At 38.2% G+C, this 21,918-nt stretch overlaps 1 protein-coding gene across 7 annotated transcripts in view; it reads right to left on the minus strand.

Moving 5' to 3' along the window:
* Positions 1 to 21,918, minus strand: part of CEP112 (centrosomal protein 112) — a 155,513-nt gene that overhangs the window by 101,536 nt on the left and 32,059 nt on the right. For 5 of the 7 annotated variants that reach the window (XM_033518640.1, XM_033518639.1, XM_033518635.1 and 2 more), the window contains exons 11-17: positions 20,999 to 21,117; positions 19,851 to 20,027; positions 17,557 to 17,711; positions 17,136 to 17,253; positions 16,045 to 16,140; positions 15,182 to 15,241; positions 12,543 to 12,622 (exon numbers count right to left, since the gene is read on the minus strand). In XM_033518640.1, coding sequence (XP_033374531.1) covers positions 12,543 to 12,622; positions 15,182 to 15,241; positions 16,045 to 16,140; positions 17,136 to 17,253; positions 17,557 to 17,711; positions 19,851 to 20,027; positions 20,999 to 21,117 — 805 coding nt within the window. The remainder of the gene's footprint in view (positions 1 to 12,542; positions 12,623 to 15,181; positions 15,242 to 16,044; positions 16,141 to 17,135; positions 17,254 to 17,556; positions 17,712 to 19,850; positions 20,028 to 20,998; positions 21,118 to 21,918) is intronic. The other 2 variants (XM_015645755.1, XM_033518638.1) reach the window with 2 other exon arrangements.

The following is a 21,918-nucleotide window of genomic DNA, read 5'->3' on the forward strand; positions in this document are numbered from 1 at the left end:
AAAAAAGTCACTACCAAAATCAACATTTCTTTCCCCATCCAAATTCAAACGGCAAAATTTTAAGATTTAAATTCCTTCTGCAGAGGATCCAAAAGATCCAAATTCCAAGCACAAAACTCCTTCAGGATTCCTCAGAATGGACACACCAATGACACCTCCAGAGCATCAAAATGTCTGATGGCTCAGTTATCCATCTGCTCCTGCTGTTTGGCTCAGTTATCCCCCAAATCCCACATTCCAGGGAGCTGCTGAATACAGATATTTTTTTATTTTACAGCTGCTGGACAATGAATTACATTAAGCACATCACTGCTCTCTCCCACAACACAATCTACCTCAGAAAGAAGAATATGTAAGAGCTCTGCCCACATTTGTTACCTTGGAGAGGGGAAAGCGTCCACTTCTCCTCCCAAAGATCCATAAATCAGCAATAAGCCCTGGATAAAAATCTCTCTCCCTGCAAAATACACCTAAGAATTCCACTCCACACTGGAAGCAAAACCAAAAATCAAAGCTTATTCAAACACATCCACACTGCCAAGTGTCACAAGACACTGGGACAACAGCCTTGGTCCAGTCAGATGGAAACACAACAAATCTAAACATAAAAGGACAAGACATCGGTCCTCGTGTTCTTAGTGAGGCTCCAAATTTATGCATCTTCTTCCTTAGGAAGATATTTTTATTTTGAAATATTATGATGTAAACTTCTAGGAATGTGGTTTTATGTACCTTCCTTTCTTTTAAGGACTTAATCCCATGAATAAATGCAACATCTCATTATAAGCAGGAAAAAAACTTCATTTTTAAGGATGTGAGAGCCAGCACTCTCTATTTTTTTGTGCAGTTCAGATTTGTACAGAAGCTTAGAAAACCTGTACAACAATGGCCCTCGGTTCACAAATATAAGAAAAGCTTCACTTTTTTTCCCAAGACACCAAGCAATGTGCCTTGCATGAAGCACTAAAATATTCACTTTGAAGATTATTTTTTTCAGCTGGACTAGTTGTGGGGCCCAATACAATACAATTACATCATTTAAATCCCCTAAAGCTCAGCCAGCCTGAATATAAAAACAGGGTGAATTTACTCTTTGCCCCCAATTTAAAAAGCAAAAATTCCTTTTGTTTCAGTGTATAAAGAACATGGCAGTGGAATTAGGAGTCCTATATGACCCAAACCATCTCAGGAAAAGTTGACTGTGAAGTCCAGAATTTCAATTTCAGAAATCAGCACCCTGAAATGCACTGATAAATGGGAAATACAAACATCTTATGTGCTTCCTCTTCATGCTTCAACATAAATATTTGCCTTGCTCTGTAAAATGTCTTCCAAGAGGTAACAACTGAACGCAGTGAGACTTTACAGCATGGGACTAATGAAATGTAGGGCAATTCAGGGCTTAACAGGAAAGGTTAATTAAATTTGGGATGTCCCAGCAAATGTTGGAGGAATCAACACTTTCCTGGAGGGTTCCCAGTATTCCCTGAACAACAGCAAGGGCTCAGCAGCAGCACAAGGAGCAGGAGATGCACCTGGCTGGGTCACAAAGTGTCAGCACACACAGAACCCCCACGGCTGCACGGGGACAGAGTTCCACATCCCAGGAGCAAATCCACACCCAAGCTCCCTGTGTGCTCTTTAGAGAGATTTTCAGTGACATGGAAAATAGTAATAGACTGTGAAACTCCTCATGTTTTCTTATAAAATTATACCAGGCTTTAATTCACAAATTAAATTATATTCTTTTCCAGGTTTTCAAAACCTGCTGGCAGCACAGTCCATTGAATGCCAACTGTAGAACTGGGGAACAGAAGCAGAGAAAGGAATTTCTATAAGGATAAATTTTGCCACTGAATAAGCTTCTAAAACTCAAATTCTGATGGTCTCCACAAGAGGGACAGGCTCCATCCCTTGTCTAAGTCTCTCCCAGGTTGTTATGACTCCGGGTTTATGCCTCGAGATAATCATGAGTCCCAGAATATCTCGAGTTGGAAGGGACCCATACTGAGTCCAACTCCCCACTTCCCACAGGGCTCCTTAAAACTGAATCACAGGAGTGAGAGAAGGCTGAGGTATGGGAAAAGCAGAGTCATGGCTGAGCCTGCAGCCCCACTGACGATGCTGAGATCCTGCTGGGAAAGGCCACACTGTCCTGCCATTCCCATATTACACACACTCTAATCCTATGTGTTCAGATTTGCTGTCCTCACACAAGTCTTTGCCCATTCTTTCCTCTCTTTCCTAAATATTAATACTTCTGAGGGAAAATTACTTTGCTTCCCACCAAACTGTGAACTATTCATTTGCTGGAAGGCAGCTAAACAAGTATATTTTTGTTTCTACACACCTTCCTTCTTATTTCATGGCATTAGAAATAAAAAATTGACTCTCACTAATATGTGCTGAAACAAAATCAGTTATCACCATTTATATAATTTGTTTAGATTCAAAAAACCCTAAAATAAACCCTATATAAACACTTTTCCAAAGGAGATCACAACTGTTTATACAATACACAGCAAATTGTGTAGCTGAAAACACAAACTGCATCAAAACATACCCAAATTTCCCATGCAAAACAAAATTCAGGAATTTCACCTTAGTATCCTCAGTGTCTACAGATATGAGGACCCATCCAGTGTACAGACAGATACATTTGACTTTACATGGGGAAATTTAGCAGATCCACAATCCTACTCCCGATTCCAGAGTCCTTCACATGGAGATGCTCCAGTAGTGCCAGGACTCCACAAAATTGCAGCAGTTTAATTAATTAATTTTATAGCCAAATGCAAGACTCATGCTACTAATTTTTAGTGCCACAAGCAGTGAAAACCACTCCATGCAACAGCCCCTCTGACCTGACTTCTGGCAGGGAGATATTGCACTGCATAATAATGTGTTCAATAAAATACCACATATGTGTAAAAGAAGGGGTTAATGAGTTAATTGTTCCAGAACAACACTTCAGTAGTAATGCCAAATCTGTGAAACAAAACACACAAAAAATCAATTTTGCTTTTCCTGCTGTGTTTTCAGCACAGGAACTTTGGGTCTAACTGCACCCATCCCAGCTGGGGCTGGAGCATCCCTCTGCAGGGGCTGGGATTCCCACAAACAAGGAGGAACAAGCAGGGCTCCCCTCCCATGCCAAGCATATGGAATATGTGCAGAACACTCCTTCTTTTTGGTGTGGAGAGGAAGAGAGACAGTGTGAAGTCATTCAGGCGGAATGATAACTAAACCAAAGCCAGATCAAAGCAGCAAAGAAGAAAGACTGAAATGTGAAGCTGAAATATTTATTGCCTTCAAAACATCATCCCTATCCTGTCCCTGGGCACTTTAATATTTCGGAGTTGTTAGAAAGCATTCTAACTTGTTTCATCATTTCAAAGAAATAAAGCCAAACATATAAAGCCAAGAAATAAATATAAAGTGTTCCCCAGTTTTAAAAATAAGATGAGCTTGTCTTTATGAGAAAAAGCACAAACCCATTTATAAATTGTTTACAGTTTGAATAATTTGAGATGTTAATATCAAAAACTGGTCTGCATTCCTTCAAGTAAGCTCCAACAATGGAAGATATTTACAATTATTGTTTTAAACTATGTACTTATGTTTGAAATAAATCATGAGAGAACATTAACAAATTAAATCACTCCTTAAAGCTATTAATGAATTCAGAACAAATAACACTCCACGTGTGCAGTATCACACTGAAATAAGAATAATGCATTACATTCAAAATTAATGGCTCACAAATTAACTAGACACTGGTTAAACACACTAATAATTATTATAACTATTCCTCATTACAATAATGACAGGGCACTGTTGTGCTAGGTGCTGTGCAAACAGAATAAAACAGCAACTGCCAAATGATGAATGTGATGTGGGTTAAAAGGCTGGGCAAGTGTTGTAAATGTGGCTGGAAAGGAAAACTTGGTAATTTTGCTCCAGACTGCAGAAACTGTCTCCAAGATTTAGATCCACTGCATATATGAAAGAGCAGAGAGGCTCAGTTATCAAGGGAGGAGGATTAGAACAGAGATTAAATAGTCACGGCTTTCCCATGCTGAGACCACAGCTAAACCTCAGCAAGGACAACACGGAGGGGAGAATTAGAGAGACAGGTGTAGATAATGGCTTAGGAAAGGGAGACAAGTCTGTAATTAAAAGGTGGCCCAGAGAGCCAGCACAGACAGCAAAGAGATTCATGAGGTACCCAAAGAAGAGGAGCAGAGAAGGCAAAGATGGAGATCAGAGAACAGCACTGTGGCACTGAGAGCTGGGGGGCAAATAAAATAAACCATCCAAGGACAAACTATGTGAGAAATCACCAGGACAGGACAGAGCCAGGCAAGGAGAATCACTTAACACTAACAAAGCACAGCCCAGGCTGTGTGGAGAGTGACAGAGCCAACAGTGGTTGGCAAACCAAAGATGCCGAGGATGAACTGCCAGGACTCTTAAGGAGGTTCAAGGGCTCAGAATTCACCCTGTCATTCTACTGATTTAAGGTAACTATTTTTATGGTTAAAATAATTGGTTAGTTCAGGATTCAGAGTAATAATATTCATGTTATAGTAGATAATAAAGATAATTAATTCTGGGGAACCATGAGTGTCTACTTGGTTTCTTCCAAGAGGACATGGACTGTCACAAATTTCTTTTCCTTAAAAGTACTGCTTGAATTATCAACTTCAACTCCTCCATGAAGGTTGGTTGTACTGCTGCTGAAGCCCAAGGAGAGTTGTACAAAGTACATAAAAAGTAAAAGCAAAATTAAGATGATGTAATTGAAGTAGAGTGATCACAATCATCCAGCAACAACAAGGAACAAAGTTTCTCCTTGTACTATTTTGTAGATTGTTTCTAAGTGACCCAAAGGAGGTGACAGCCTGAAACATTTCATGCTTTTTAACAATCAGTAATTGAATTCAATCATCTGGATGACTCTTTAGCCAACTGAAAGCTTTTCTCATTTTATCAATGTTTTGGGCATTGTACAGTGATGTGAGAGGGAAGCCTTTGGAGAAACAAGGGGACAATTCTGCCATTAGTGCTGATTATTTGTATATTCATTTAGTCAATGTGACCCTGATAATCATTAACTACATTAATTATTAGAATAGCATTTTACAGTAATTAATGAAGTGCTACAGCATGATACAGCAATGCTCTTCACCTCACAAGGCAACACTTTGCATTTCATAAGCTGTGTGCCATATCAAACCAGTTTCATAGTTGTTATCACTAAAAAGATGTCATGTGATATCTCTATAACCATCTTGAGGGATGTAACAGTCCCAGAGCCAAGGATTAAAAATAAACTGCTACTTTTTTTTTTTTTTTTTGGTACAACTGGAGCCTTCCTTTCAATACATATTTCATTATTGCCAGTAGGTCTCCAGAGAAATGGGGGGAAAGAAAATGAAAGGCTGTAAATAGTTAATAGAACACTTTATTTTTGCTTTTAAGTGAGACTATTAAACAAAGCTACCACATTTTTCAGCCCTCTGTTCATGCTCCACGTTGTGGCCCCTAGAGCGAGGGTTAGGGAATGTTTACAATATGCTGGAAACTTTGACTGGATTTGCTCTAAAAGGTTTCAGATGCTCAAGCACAGCACCAAGTGGAGAACAGCTGCTTGGTTTTCCACTGATTCTTAAAGGAGAAAAAAAACACCCCCCCACCCAAAAAAAAAAAACCAAAAACCAAACCAAAACCCACCCCACCAAAAAAACCACATAGTTTTAAAGAATAAAACTATATCCCAACTCCTCAGCTACATCACATTACTGCTGTTTTTAAATCACAGATGGAGCTTTTTTCATCATATTGTAACTGCTGTAACAAGACAACCCTCAACATTTTAATAAAAGACAATGATGAACACAATGAACATGAGTATAAACTCTTAACAATGCTCTTTTATTGCAACACTTGGAATTAAAGACAATGCCTGCTCATAGTCCTTTAATTATTTCCGGCTTTAAATAGCTTTTCCATTCTGACAAGCATTCTCTCCACACACAAATACTTCATTTTCAAGGAAAAATGGAATTAACTGCAGGAAAACAGCTACACTTAGCCAATTACCCTGAAAATATTGACAACAACAACAAGCAATTACTCAGAATTTGGATTCAACTCAGAGGAGCGAGAAAGGAAAAAAGAAATAAAAAATTAAGTTGTGGTTAAAGCTATCACTCCCTTTATTTATTTATCATTGCATTGATGATTCTCAGGCTGTTGTGTTTTGCTGTGTGCAGTGGCATTTCTGACGCACACCACTCCAAAAAGCCCATACAAGAGGATTTGAAGGAGCAGCTGTTTAAATATAAAGTTCTCAAAGGGCTTGATAGAATCAAATTCTCAAGATCCACTGTAAATCACAGCTTTTTTTTTTTTTTCCCCAAATGTAACTTCTGTGTATTTTGAACAGCCTAAATTTTGCTTCTTTTCAAAATGTTGGGATTTAAAAATTATGCAAATGTAAATTGCAAATAAATTAAATTATTTCCACTGCTGTTTATTCTACTTCCTTCTGCCAGCTCTCTTCACATGTCTATTTTTCCTTGCCTTCATCTGTTTCCCTCTTTATTGGGTCAGCAGCAGATTTTTCACCATTTATTTCTCCCAAATCTATGTTCTCTCACTTCTTTTACACTGTTCTTATTGTGGTATCACAGAGAGAAGAAATATTAAACACCATGGATATTTTGCAAGATATAAGCAATCTTAAGGACTAGAAGACCCTTACATAAAACTCCCCCTGCTAAAGTTTGAGGCATTTTTAGGCACTTTAGAATAAAGCAAGAAGAGCTTTTCAGATCAAACAAGCCCAAGTCTTCTCTTTGTGCATCAAAGAGAACCATACAATGAAAAATGAGTCATTACTCATCCACAGCTGTAGGAAAGGACTCTGCAAAGGACAACCTCTCCCTCTGCTCATTTTTGCCTCGTCCCCATTTCACCAGTGCAGGTGAACTGGGAAACCCCAGGCAGAACCAGTGGCTGCTGGAGGAGGCCAGGCAGGCTCAGAACAGCAAAACCTTAATAAAATACTGAGGGCAGCATGAAAACAGAACCTCATCAACTCACACCATCCCACTGCACCAGAGCAGAGACCTTGTGGAAATCAGAATGAGAGAAGGGAATTTCCTGAGCCTTGGAGTCGCTGCTGTCCAGGCATTCCCTGTTGCAGCCTGAGGCTCCAGGACAGTGCTAATTTCATTTTAACTTCTGCTTTTAGCAAGGCTGATATCAAAGCCACTCTCTGAAGGCTTTACAGGTATCAGTACCAAGTTTAAAACCACAGGAGAAGCCTGAGAATAGCTCCAGCTCCATGGATCTGGCTCAATGTCAGGTAAGGAATGACCCAGAATAACCAAAGGACTGGCAAAACACACCAGGAGATGACAAGTGAATTTAATTTTGAATAAAGAAATGACTGAGGTTTCAAGACAAGTAACTGATGCCAACAAAAAAGTATTTCCTTCTCCTAAAGAGCATTTATTCCACCTTGATTTAGGAAATCTGAGTAGAAACACATTTTCATTAGCTATCTCCTGTGAGGCAAAAACCTTGTAGCAGAAATAACTGTGCTAGATACAAAAACTGAAATTTAAAATACAAGTGAGTACCACTGAACACCTGACAAAATCCCTAGAAATAGCAGCCCAGCATGGGGAAGCACAGAGCATTGCTCTCACACTGGAATAATGAAAAGCACTGGGAAAAGCTTTTTTAAGTCTGCAGTGAGGAAACTCCATGGCACCACTACCAAGGAGAAATCAACTTCTTCTCCTTGACCCCCATGTCAGAAACCACGTGCAGGTACACAAGTATATATGAGAAAAGAAAGGCAAACTGTTTTCATTCCTGCATTTTACTGAACATCTGCAGGCACCACCTTCACATCACACCATGACTGGATTTGGTCTGCCACCTAAACCAAACCCCAAAATACTGTGAGAACTGTGTGTGCCTTAAAAACTACTGTGAAAACTATTGTGAAAGTCTGCTAATAGACAGAAGTGGTTTTAACTGGTTTCTAGAAAGTTTAGCCCCTCTTTCTTCCCCAGAATTTTAAACAAGTTCAGACAAGGGGTAGAGAAGCCATGGAAAAAAAGAGGTGTTGGTAGTTCCTTATGTAAACAAATAATTTTATTAAGTGAGTCAGAATGAAGCAGCTGCTCAACATTTGCTCTGTATCATCTCCACTTGCAAAGTGCTGAGATTTGGCTCCATAGACAGACTTGAAAAAAAGAAAGGCAAAGAGTGAGAGGGAGAAGGTTGTGAAGCACTGGAGTGCAGATGTGTGGGCACTTCTTGATGCTGGAGTGCTTAACTACAGCATCTGCACCTGCACAGGAGTTTAATTTAATTTAATATCATTTACTATCATTTAATTTCATTTCTCCTAATGTGACTTCTTAAAATTTGTTTCCTTCCCACACTACAGAACTGAAGAACAAGAACTCAGGAAATCTGTACTTCAGGAGCATATGAAAATGTTATTTGTGTAAGAGGCAAGCAAAGCAAAAAGCATTAAATCAGATCCCATAATTACCTCCAGTACATGAGAACTGTCACAACCTTTATCCTGAAGAAATCAATGTAGTCTGCACTTCCCAAGAGGGTGACAGACAATCACAGCCTCAAACTATTCAGGATGTTCATAATTCAGTCCAAAATCTCTCAGTCTCAAGATGGACCAACTTTATGTGTCTGTGCAGCCACAAAGGTGTCATCCCCATCCCTGGCAGTGCCCAAGGCCTGGGATGGAATGGGATGGGTTTTAAGGTCCTTCAAAACCAAACATCTCAAAACTGAGCTGGCATTGTGGTTGTAATCTTCAATAAAATGAGGACTATTCCCCTACAGCAAATATATATTCCTCATAGTAAACTAAAAGTATTGAACAATCTGCTAGCAAAATAGAAGCAGAGGTAGAATAAATATATTGAATGAATAAACATCCCAATTCCACAGAACAAGACACAAGAGATGATGCTGAGAGCTGTTTAACAATATTGTATAAAGTCAGCAAGACCTTTTCTTTCTCTTCCATGCAATTTCTTCAGCAGCAAATGGGTACAGATTTTTTTTTTCCCCTCATTTATTTTCTGTTTCATTCTACTCAGTTTGTACTGTGACAAATTATATACCTCTATTTCCTACTCCTCACTGTGAGAGATAAGAACAGCAGAGATTCAGCCTATTTGCAACCCACTCTCATGACACATTTTCAGCAACCAAACCACAGGGATTAGAGAAACAACCTTTCCCCCCAAGTAATTACAGAGAAGCTTTTCAAGAAAACTTTGTTCTTATAGAAATGCCATTTAAAGGACATTCTAGAAAAGCCCTTACAGCACTTCTTAGAGTAACTTTTGCTATTAGGCAATGCCTGTGACATGCACTGCAAAAGTAAATATAAATTTTATATCTACAAGTCACCACCACGAGTTAGGAGTGTTGGAGCAATTCTTTTGCAAAAGCTTTGCTTTTGACAGATATTTCTACCATGAACTTCAGAAGAAAAAAACCTTCTGTAAACTATGTAAACCCCTATTCTGTACTGAAACTGTGGCAATACTATTTTTTTTTTTTTTAAGTGAAAGATACTTTCAGAAATGTGGGTTTTGCTATTCCACACAATGTCTCAAATCCCTTTCATTCTGCATTGGTGTGGATACGTTTGAAACAGCAGCAGCACTGTTTGCTGTCACAGCACTGGAAAAATAGTGATAATAATAACAAAAATCCCCCAAAATGCCTGCCATTTCCCTTTCCATGTGCCTGCAGCTCAGCAGCTGCTCAAGATATAATCCTGTGGCCATTTCAGAATCAAAGTGCATTCAGATCAAAGTAGTTTATGAGAAATCACTGATGCACCTACTGGGTTCTGAGCTGTAATTCCACAAGGCATCACTTCTGTTGAAGATGCTGAACTGTATTTTCACCCACCTCATGCAAGACGAGGTTTTTTCTAAAGATTTACTGGGTCTGCCTTAGCTTGGAGTTACTTAATTTCATTCTGCAAGTAGTTAAAGAAATTCAGCAAAATGAAGCATTTTTAGGTAAGATAGGGGATCTTGTGCATTCATATTAATAGGAAGGGATTGCTAAAAAGAATAATTTTTGCAGCAATGGAAAAGAAAAAGCCATAAGGAAGCCATCCATTTCTGCCACAATAAATACTGTCCTTTCCCATTACCTACTTGTATATCATATAAAAGCACAAATATGAAAAAAAAAATCTTAGTATTGTCAAGACAGCCTGGTGCTAAATGAATGGCTTGAGTTGCAGAAAGCCCTGCAGGACTGGCAGTTCCTCTGTCCTGGGCACCTGAAGTCTGTTCCAGCCCTGGTCAGAAATGCAGATGGCAGACCCAGAGCTGAAATCCCAACCAGCAGAATATGAGCTGGGCTGGACTAGGGCACTGCATTTCTGCAAATATCATCTTTTCAGGATCCTAAATCCATCCTCATGGATCTGCCTTCTGTCTCCAGCCAGTTTGTAAAAACTGGTTTATAAAACCACACTTGAAAGCTAATTTTTATTTCTATTCAATTACTTCTTAGCATTACTAATTCCATTATTAATCTTGAAATTAACCCCAAACCCCTGCAATAAAACAATCAAAAGAGCAGTAGTATAGAGTTTTATTAAACTATCTCCACAATTAAACATTTTCCATTTCAACTGGGAGAGGTATATATGATTTAATATTAGAATTCTCTACATTATTTTCAACACCCTGAATTAAGAAAATTAAATTAAATTAAAAAGCATAAGAGAAACAAAGTGCCATAGAACATGGAAAAATACCCTGGAAAAAATACAATATCAAAGAATATTTTCATTTAGAGGGGACCTACAGGAGTAGAAGCAGCTTGTATTAGGAGACACTTTGAAAATCATATAGGAATAGGTATTAATCACTTGCTGTGGGGGAAACAGCAGATGATTTTCAGCCTGTGGAACAATCCCCAGGGCATTTCAGCCCCAGGAACTGACCCATCCCCAGCTCTGGCCAAGGGATTCACCCACAGGAAATGCAAGGCTGGGACTGAGCTCTGCCAGCATTTTAATTTAATGTTTTAATTCATGGCCCTTGGAGCATCACCAGCACTTTGGGCTTTTAAAACTTGAGTCTTTCAAATTCTTACTCCAACTCCAAGCTACACCTAAGCTTAAATACAGCCAAGGAATATCTGAAATAACTGAGGACATCCTCAGCTCCTGTAAGAGCTCCTCGAGTCCCAAACCCCATCCTGCCAGGATCCACGTGGGGATCAACCCTGAGCAGCCAGGGCTGCAAAGCCAGACTGGTTTTATTAACATCAGTAAGAACAAACTGACACATTATTTGAAAGCTGTGGAAGAAAATTAATGCAACTTCATTATCAACAAATCTGATGGTAAAATACTAAAAGATAAAGTGCAGTTGATAATGGTTCAACCACCCCAAAATTATAAATAATAGTCAGTGTAAAGAATTTAAAGATTAAAAGCTGGAGTTTTTATTAATGTCTGCAGTGATTTAAGATAGTCTCTATTTATGCCAAATACCTCAGAGATTATAGAAATAAAGAAATACAGACTTCAGCCCTGTCACTTTTATGGAATAAAAGTATCTTTACTTCCCTCTCCCAGCCTAGATAAGGTACATTGTGATATTAAACTGAATACTTTTAGCAAATAACTTCTGGTTTGTTTCAGAATAATCTGTTTCCCCTAGAAATTACTTTCCATAGCTTTGACTTTAAACTGGATTAACACATGGCAAGAATACTTCACAAAATCAAAAATGGAAGGAGCATAGCAAGAGCTGATCTTGTCCTCTGTGCATCTGCTGTACATAAACCATTTCCTTGCTCAGAAAACATCAAACTTGGTGCATCCTGGTGAGCTGTTCATGGACAAAGTCAGCAAAAAAACCTGTTCCAAGTTAGTTAATGAAAGCTGTTACAGAGCACTTCTCCCAGCCTTACATCCATGTGAAGAACAAGTACTCCCACAAAGAAATGTTGTATCAAAGAGGAAAAATCTGCATTAGACTTGTAATTTGTGGATATTAAACATAAAATATAAGATCAGAAGCATCATCTATTACATTAAAATATATTTTAAATAAATACATCTTTCAAATGTATTCTGTTTTCTAGAAGAGCCCAAAGCAACAATTATTTTTTGCTTTTTGTTTGATTATTTGCTTCCTATGAATACACTGAATTGAACCTGGGCCCATTTATTTGAGAGGGCAGGACCAGCTGACATCATTAACCTCAATTCTATTTCCTTCCCACCACTAAAAAGTCAACAAATTTGGAGAAGTTGGTTCCTACTTCAGTTGTTTCATTTTTCTGGCTGATCAGAACCCTGAAGGTGCAGCTTTAAAACAGGAAAAAAACTATAGGAGGGCAGTCAGATAAGATAAAGCATAAGTTTTCTTAATAAATAAATACTAATAAATATTTAAAAATTCGAGGGCTAGTTCAATAATTATTCCATATTCACTTACTTCAGAGCCTGTTCCAGGTGGCGAATTTTCTTTTGAGCATCCCCTCTTTCTTTATCCAGATCATTCTGAATGCCATGAATCTGCCATTTAAGGAAAAAAAACACCCTATCTTTTAGCACAAACAGTGTCTGAGTTAAAATAAATCAATGTTATTTTAAATTCTAAAACCTATTTATTTGCATATTCTTTTTCCACTGGTGAAGACAATCATCCATGGATTTCTAAAATTAGGAGAAATACAAAAGCAGAGATTAATAGAGAGATGCAGTAGGAGAATGTAGCCAATGAGCTATTTTCCTTCTCAAAGTGAATATTACTGTCAAGAATAAAGAAATATCAGTAATCACATAAAAAAGGAACTAGATTTTCTTTGGGTAAGTACAGAGAAGCAGATAGGAATCTGCCTAAAATAGTGACCTGTATTCTCCAGGGTGAAGAGCTCCTACCAATTTGTGACCCCCCAAAATGAATAATTTCTGATCAATTCTTACAATAAAAAGTATCAAACATAAATAGCTCACATAAAAATCATAAAGAATAACAATAATAGAATAATTAGCAATAATTACCCTAAAAATAGTTACAAAAACATTTGAATTTGGCAACTTCCCAGATGTGGTCCAAACCATGTGTTTTTGTGATGTTTTTTGGCAAGGGCAGGTTAAATCCAAGTGTTTGTTCATAATCCAAGAGTTGTATTGCTTTAGAATTGCTCAAGGAACAACATGGGGATGGAACATAGAGGAAATCCTTTATCCACCTACAGTAACTTGTAATGTTCCAGGCTGTTAAGACACTACAATAAAGAAAAAGTTGATTTACTAAGTGTGTAGGCCAGTGAGAAAGAAAACAATTCAGAGATTCTCTGCAAGGAGCAGTTCCATGGGGGTGTTCAGGAACACTTAGCTGGGTTCCAAGAGCCCCCAAATCCATGAGCTACATCTATCAGAGAAAAAAGAAGCCAAAACTGGTAAAATTCTGTATTTTCAACAGGTGGCTTGAGAATGGCTGTCAGGAATAATCTGTCACTCTTCTGATGCTGAGCTGGATGTTTGGAAAACAAGCAGTAGATTATTTATAAAAAGCAGGTGTTTCCTTGGCTTGTAAAGCCATTTAGCTAACTGGTTCCTGATCCAGCAGATAAGCACATTTAATCAAATAGTGACATTGAAGGTTCCTACCTATGATTTGTTTGATGTTAAAGTATCCTCAGAGGCAGCAGCCACTGCAGACTCATAAAGATTATTAGATAATGGGTAGGTTTTTAAGTGAACAGACTGCAGCAGAGACTTCATGATTCCTTTACTTGTTTTAGTATTTTATGGGCCAATCCATCCTGGTTTATGGATTTATACCCATAGATCATTCAAGGGTATTTTTCTTCTCATCCTTTCACAAAGATTTGAGTTTGAAAACAGTTATGCCAGAATTTATGAACAAACTGCTGTCAAGTTATCTAAAAAAAGAAAGGTTCTGCTTCCTTGTTTACTGATGCAGGATTCCAGCTTCCCTCCCTGGGCTCACTGGTTGGAGGCACTCCTGACATTCTTAGGAGCTTCCTCCCAAAAGATCCTCAAACTTCAGTCAAATTATGCCAATATATTTTTTATTTTGGCCTGCAAATCACTCCAATCCTGGATTATTCTTGAGTTCAACATGTATAAAACACACAACTTGACTAAAAAGACAAATGGAGGCTAGGTTTAAACCAAGGCAGATCCTGGAACAAAGAATGTTTTGACTTCAAGTCAGCAGAAGGAACTAACTCAAACCAAAACCCCTCTACAATTCATGTCACAAGTGCTATTACCAAGTGACAAGTAGCTGGGATCACAATCCATTATTTTATGTTATAAATTTGCCACATTTGGCAATGACATGTTTGAGTAACACATCCTTTCAATTAAACAGGCATCTAAGGCACCCTCTGGCTGCATATGAGTTGCACATATAATGTCACTAAAATTGAAGTTTAATTTGAAGCCTATTGATGTTCTGAGTCTAAAAGAGCAGGCAGGATTTGCAAAGTGCTTTAAGATGAAGTGTTTCTGATGAAAATTACATTTTTTACTTTAAGTTCCTGATGTAAAAACAATTTACAATTGCCTGTTGACAATATCTAGAGAACACATGGAGAGGGATGGAATAGAGATATTCTGGGGGAAAAGGAGTATGGGAGAACACATGAGCTCTGGCAGAGGTCAGGCCAGGTTTCATTCAGTTCATTATCCTTTCAGTAACAGCAGCTGCCACCACAGGACAGCCTTCCAGGAGCACTTTTTTGGGAATGCCATCCCAGCCTCCATCCCTTGGCAACAGAGGTGATATCCTAAAAATCACAGGTGATATCCTAAAAATCACAGGTGATATCCTAAAAATCAGAGGTGATATCCTAAAAATCACAGGTGATATCCTAAAAATCAGAGGTGATATCCTAAAAATCAGAGGTGATACCCATGGCCCAAAACAGCTGTGCTTAAAATCTTCCTTCATTTTGTCCAATTATTTTTCCAAACCTTGTCAAGTGCTTGAATTCCCAAATTTACTGTTTGGGGGGTTTCAAAATTTAAGCCTTTAAGTCCTCTACAGAACAAAATTGGAGGGGTGCAGAAGATGGGAAATTTTCCTGGAAATATTACCTGTTTCTCATATGCACGCTGCAATTGAAGCTTGTCCTGCTGAACCTTGTATTCTTGATCCTGCAGAGGAAAATAAACAAATAAATGTCTAAATAAACAAATCCCACTTTTCTTCTATTTCAGAGCATTCATCAAACACAGCCAGTAGCTATCATATAGAACAGTCCATAAAAAAAAAAATAAAAACCCGCTTTCTATCATCATGAAAAAATTCTCTGACATGGAAAAAAATTTAACCAACACCAAGTAACACAACTATCTCAAAAGTCATGATTCATGTTTGCTAAAGAGAAACAGCAACTTGTTCTCCTGAGCTATTAAAATGCCATTCTGTACTATATCAACTGTGAAATGAAAGACATTGGAAGAAAAGTAGATGCCAAAACTCAGCCAGGACTGATACATGATACAGATGTGGAACTCATTACCCTGAGATAGAAGGATTAATTTAAATGCCTACAGGAAGACAGAATATTGAACTGAACTATTAAACAGTGCAAATTAAAAACAATTTTGAAACTTTAAAAATGTTTACAGTTTACAAGAAAATAAAAGAGATTCATCATTCTTTGACAGGCTTCTTTGTAATCCACCAATACAGATTTAAACTCTTTAACTTAACATGTGATCTACAAGAAACAGTCAGAAAACTTCTGTGAAAATTCTGCTTTTACCTCTCTTTTGGCCACACTTTTTAAATCAACCTTTAACCATATGTGACATTTCATTTATTTCCATTAATAAAACAGAAACAAGCAAGCATGGTATATAGAAGCGCATTTAAGGATGGATATCTAAACATTTAAATCAGTGGATAAAAGAAAAAGAGTTGGTCATTTCTGAGAAAGAAAGTCAGGGCTCACCCTCAGCTCTTGCTGCCTTTGATGTTCACAGTCTTGCAATTGTTGTTTCAACAGAGCCATTCCACGCTGTAATTCTGCAATCACATCAGATGTCTGCTGGGATTTAACAGAAAAAGCAATTTTTGTCTTGCACTCCTCATTAGCTCTTTTGCATCTTTAAATTTATTCCTCTAATAAAAGAGAAATAAATCTCTTGTATTTAATCTCTCAAATTAGTGAATCTAAACCACTACAGTTTCCAAAAAATTGGAAAGATTATCAGCTTGGGAGAAAAAACCTGTATGAGTTTATGGCTCTGGATACGTCAGTTCAGGCCCTCTGGAGAGCTTAGAAATGGAAACAAAAGCACAAAAAAAATATCACATTAATAAAAAATCCCTACTGAAATCTACAAAAAATTGGTAGAAAGTAGAATACCTTGTAAAAGAAACAAGAGTAAGGTATCATCAAAGCTTAGAGAATTTCAACAAATAAACACCAAACACCTCACTTGTCCTATGGCTCTATGGATTAATAAATGGTATTTAAAACTTGTCTTTTCTACAATTATTTAACTTTAAAATCACTTTAAATATGTACCATCTCTGCACCTATGCACATCAGCAGGTATCAACCTGACAGATGTTCTTCCAGAAACAAACTAGAGTTATTACATTTTGGGTGAAATCTACACTCAAAAAATATAAAAATATTTCCTTAAACACATAAATATTTAACACAATGTTCAATACTATGAAGCCTGCAGGACTGTTTTTTTCTGGAAGAAGTATTTTCTGCCATGGAAGAGGCTTTATGAAAACATTAAGTCTTTAAGAGTGTATTTAGAATTTTTACAGGAGCACAAACAAAATCAGGATCTGAATCTGGATCAGCTGTAGAAATACACACCAGAACAACCAACCAACTTCAGATGATTTTTTCAGTCAAATTTGGGAATGAAAAATTAAATCCCAATTTTATTTAAACTTACACTCATGACTAACTTGGGGAACTGAGCAATCTTTTGGATTTATTCATAAGCATCATATTGATAGTGAGGAGAGCACTTGGGAAATAAACCCCATTTTCCTGCCTGTTACACCTGAGCATACCTGAGCTTGTTCCTTCTTCAGAAAATCTCTATCAACTTCAAATTTACTTTGTAGCTGCTGAACTTTCTCCTTGTACTCCTGAGTAATCTGGTCCTTGTCTTTCTGAAGTAAGTCGTACCTACAAGGAGCAAGCAAACAGGATATGGAAATTGCTTTCATATATTGGCATTTTACCTGCTCAGTATCAATTCCATGTGCTTTTGTCACAGAATGAGCTGCTCATAAATAATGGAAAGGTAAGACACTCCTCAAGGTGGTTGTTTGGGTCACTCTAAATGAGTTTGACACCAATAAACACATTTTCATGAGAGTTTTCTAATGTCAAATGCCATTCAGTGTGTTCCTGGAACAAAAGTCATAATGTTTGCTTCTGGAAATTCCATATTCTTAAAAGTTAAACCAGCAATTGTTACTGAATTACCTTGCTTTCAGGTCCTGAAGTTGGGAGCAGACCTCCTGGTAACGTTGTTCTACCTCAGTCTTCTCCTGAGACAATTTCTGACGCTGTAAATTACTATTTTCAGCCTCAACAGTCAACTGCTGCACACGGGCCCCCAGCTTTTCCACTGTCTCATTCTAAAAGAACAGAGAACTACTGAGAAAAGCCCAGAATAAATGAGGGAATACCCCAGCTGTTATTCAGTAGCCTTGAGCAAGGAGGTCCTCTGGTGATGCAGAGACACAAAAGTTACAATGGCAAAGCTGTCATCAGTCATGACAGTAAATTCTATAGTGTGTATAAAAATAAATAAATCTTCAAAATATGGGTGTTTATTCCCCCCCAAAGTGACATCTCTTCTCCCTTATGCAGAACAGCATATGCAACTGATTTCTAAATTACAAATCTTTTAAAATGGGACAGAAGACAGTATTTCAATGGAAAACTGCAATGGATGATAATATACATAAAGCATTTTTAGATTTCCCAGTAATCTCACTGCAGTAACTTTCAGTAAATTACAAGCACCTTTCAAGAGTTGTATCTTTTCCCTGGAACTTCATCTCCTAATAGAGACAAATTTTAAAATGAGCAGAGTAAGGACAGGCAGGTACTCTAGGACTTCCCATTCTTCCCTAAATTCATGGTACAAGGCAGAGAAATGAGGCAAGAACTCCTCTGGAGGCTGGGGAAAATAAGACCCAGAGTAGGTTTCAAAGTTATTTTTTAATTAACAAAGGCTTGAAGATGAGGGAAGTGGAACAGAAATTTCACCCACTCTCAAAGTACAATAAAAGTGCCCCGTGCAGCCCTGACTGTCACTGGAGGTGACACAAACCTGAGCCAGTGCAAGAACAGACAGAGCATCACCTGAATGTTCACCTGAGCTCTGGCAATGCCTGCAGAGATTGCACAGCCACAGCACAGCAAAATTCTCCATCAGTGCCAAGCTGCTCACCATGGGTTTGCTTTGCTGGGGGCAGAGGGTTGTTTGCTTTGGGGGCTTGGGGTTTTGATTTGTTTTGTGGTTTTCTGGGGTTTTGTCATTTTTTTAAAACAGAGTAATTTTTAATATATCACTGAATATAATTCCTGGCTGGCCCCATGACCCTCAAGGAAGCTCATCCTTGTTCTGGGCACAAACCCCTCCTTATCAGCTCTATGGCATTGATGAAATTGTTCAGCCAATTCCACTTGCTAACAGCACTGGCATTCCTGACAACATGAAACTCTGAACAAGGAAACTCTGAAATATCAACAGAAAAAAATAAAAAAATCAGGAGAGAGAAAGGAGAGAGAAAAAAAGAAAACTAATTTCCAGTGACAGTCTAGTCTTTCATCTTAAGCCCTGCCTTGAACTCTACCTTGTTTAATTATTAAATCAGAAGCTGCTCAGCAAGATCTGTCTAGTTTTGATGGTTCTTAAATTCAATCCTGCTGACAGACTGTGTCCATTTCTCTCTGTATTTACTGTTACCTATGACATGATCTGAATGTTAATTTTTAAATTCAACATTCATTAATAAAGGAATAAATTTTGTTTGACATTGTCTTTTCACTCATTCAATTTTCCTCATACCTCATCCTGATGAAAAGTACAGCATGCTTTTTTGAGGTTACTTGTTAATTCTTTTGCTTTTTGCATCATTTATATAACAGGCACAAAATCCAGATTATACCTAATTACATGCTTCTAATTACTCTAGACAAAAAATGCAATAAATTAGAATAATCAATACTTATTTAAAATCCTTTTAATGTCATCTTTCATCTAACAGGAGCATTTGCTTAGTCAAAGAGGAGGTAGGTGAGTAAAAAATCATGTTTCTATGAAAATAGATGTAATATATAAATGGTCTACAGACCTGAAAAGACAAAAATTCTGCTAAATTTAATTAAGGACTGATTCTAAAATATCAGTGTAACATTGATTGAAGGGCTGCACCTTGCTTAATTTTATCTGGGGAATAAAATCCTTGATTGCACTGGCTTCCAGAACAGTGTCTTCTCCTAGAACAACTGCACTGCACTATCAAAAATAAGGATGTATGTGCATAAATAACAGAATCACAGAGTGGTTTGGGTTGAGAGGGGCCTTAAAAATAATCTGATTCCAGCCCAAAATCATCTGATTCCAGCCCAAAATCATCTGATTCCAGCTGTGACAAGGCAGGGACACCTTCCAGCATCCCAGGTTGCTCCAAGCCCCATCCAACCCAGCCTTGGGCACTCCCAGCCCACCTGAACACACACAGAATTGCAGTATTTTAAGACACCTGCTGCTGTGACAGGTTTACAGCCAAACCTACAGTTGACTGTGTCTGCTGCAAATACTCCTGCTCCATCTTGGCCAGCCGGGCGTTGGTTTCCTCCAGCAGCTCCTGCATATCTTCCGTGTGCTTCTTCCTGATGTTGAACTTCTCCTTCTCCATCTCAGCCACGGCATCCAGGAGCTGCACCAGGAAAAAAAGGCACAGAGTGACAAATGGCATCTACAACTGGCATTGAGAAGTGTTACATTATTATAGCACACCAGCAGAATCACTGGAAATCCCAGGTATTCACGCTTCTCTCCTCTCTGAAAATGTTTTTTCTCTAAAACAAAAACAGATTGTGGCTGCCCCTGGATCCCTGGAAGTGCCCAAGGCCAGGTTGGACAGGGCTTGGAGCAGCCTGGGACAGGGGAAGGTGTCCCTGCCATGGCAGGGGTGGCACTGGATGAGCTTAAGGTCCCTTCCAACCCAAACTGGTCTGGGATTCTATGAAAAAAACATCTAATATTGGAGCCTCAAGATCTTCAGCACAAAGGACAATTTATGATTTGCCTTTAAGAAGGCAAGAATTAAACCCAACTTCATTTCTACATGCAGGGATGCAAAATAATTAAATTGAACAGCAAACTTCATGAAGGGAGATGGGTTTGTCCTTTCTGTGACCCCCCTCTCTCCTGAGAGGGGGAAGCAAGACAAATACTGACAATAATCTGGACAAAGGTGACAGTGTCTCACAATAAACCTGCTCTTCCCTCTGCTTTGCTGCTGTCTTGAGTTGAACAATAAATAAAAATACATTGAAGAATTCATGACCCATTGCAAGACTATGAGTTCAAAGGAATCACCGTGACAGCAGGTAGCAGCAGGTTTATCCAGATTAAAATTCCATGTCAGGTCAACCAGAAATAAACACTTCCTTAATACATCCAGAGACCTGCCAGGAGGCCAGATGAACCCCAGGAACAGGGTGACCAGCTGGGTGTAAAAGCATCAGCAAAAAGAGTCTTGATTACTTCAGGAAAAAAAATAAAATCAGCTCAAAAAACATCACTAAAATGTATTGTGTATATTTATTTTTTTGAGTGACAAAACGTATTATCCCAGATAAACACTGCAGGAGTCTGTCAAAGGAGGGAAGTACTGTTCATTACCCTTTTCTCCCACTCATTGTTCAAGGAATCATTGCTTTGCTCACACAACTTCTTCAGCTCCACAATCTGCTGCTCTTTGGCTTCTCTCACAACTTGGGACTCACGAACAAGAGTCTGAACTGTTAAAAATGGGAAAAAAAATAAACAACTATTCAAGACCTTTGGGATTTTCCAGTCTTGGCAATAGATACAATCAGTTTATGTCAGTTTTCCAACTGACCTGGCTTTCTGATGGTTTTTGACTCTTAAATTCTTAATGTATGTGCTGCTTTAAGATGTAGCACTTAGATTCTGTGTCATTACAAGGTGTGCTCTCTTTTCTACTTTGTTTACAGAATATTTCAGAGAGAGTTTTCCTTCCTGAGGGGGTAAATATACATCAGCAAAAGTCTGTATAACCTCAAGAAAATAGTTATTTTAACCTGATTTCATGAGCATCCTTAGGAGAAAAGGTTCTTGTGAAGGTTGAATGCCCAAGATACCCATGAAAATGAAGTTCCCCAATTTAAGTGATGGCATCACCATTAGTGGAAAAAGGAGGTCCATATTCACACTTTCACTTTTTTTTAAGGATTTTCATTACCTGCAACAGTGTGGCCAACTCCAACTCAACCTGCTCCAGCCAAGAGAAACCACCAGCCCACAGAGAGAAGCCCCAGATCCCTTGCTGGAAAAATTACTTTCCCAAGGAGAAGGAAACAAAATACAAGGAACACTCTCCCTTTTTGTAGCTAGATTACCAAACTTCTGTATTATTTTCCAGTGTGGTTTAGTCCATGGTGCAAATGGATTCCAAGGAATTCTGAAGGAAACTAACATTGAGAAACTGCTGACAAGCCGCTCTCAGGGTGAGTTTTGTACTCGTGACACACTCAAGACTTCTCATGTTTGAAATCTCCTGCCACAATAATCTTAAAAAT

Source organism: Parus major, chromosome 18 (assembly GCF_001522545.3).
Source record: "Parus major isolate Abel chromosome 18, Parus_major1.1, whole genome shotgun sequence".
In the NCBI taxonomy this organism is placed as follows: Eukaryota; Metazoa; Chordata; class Aves; order Passeriformes; family Paridae; genus Parus; species Parus major.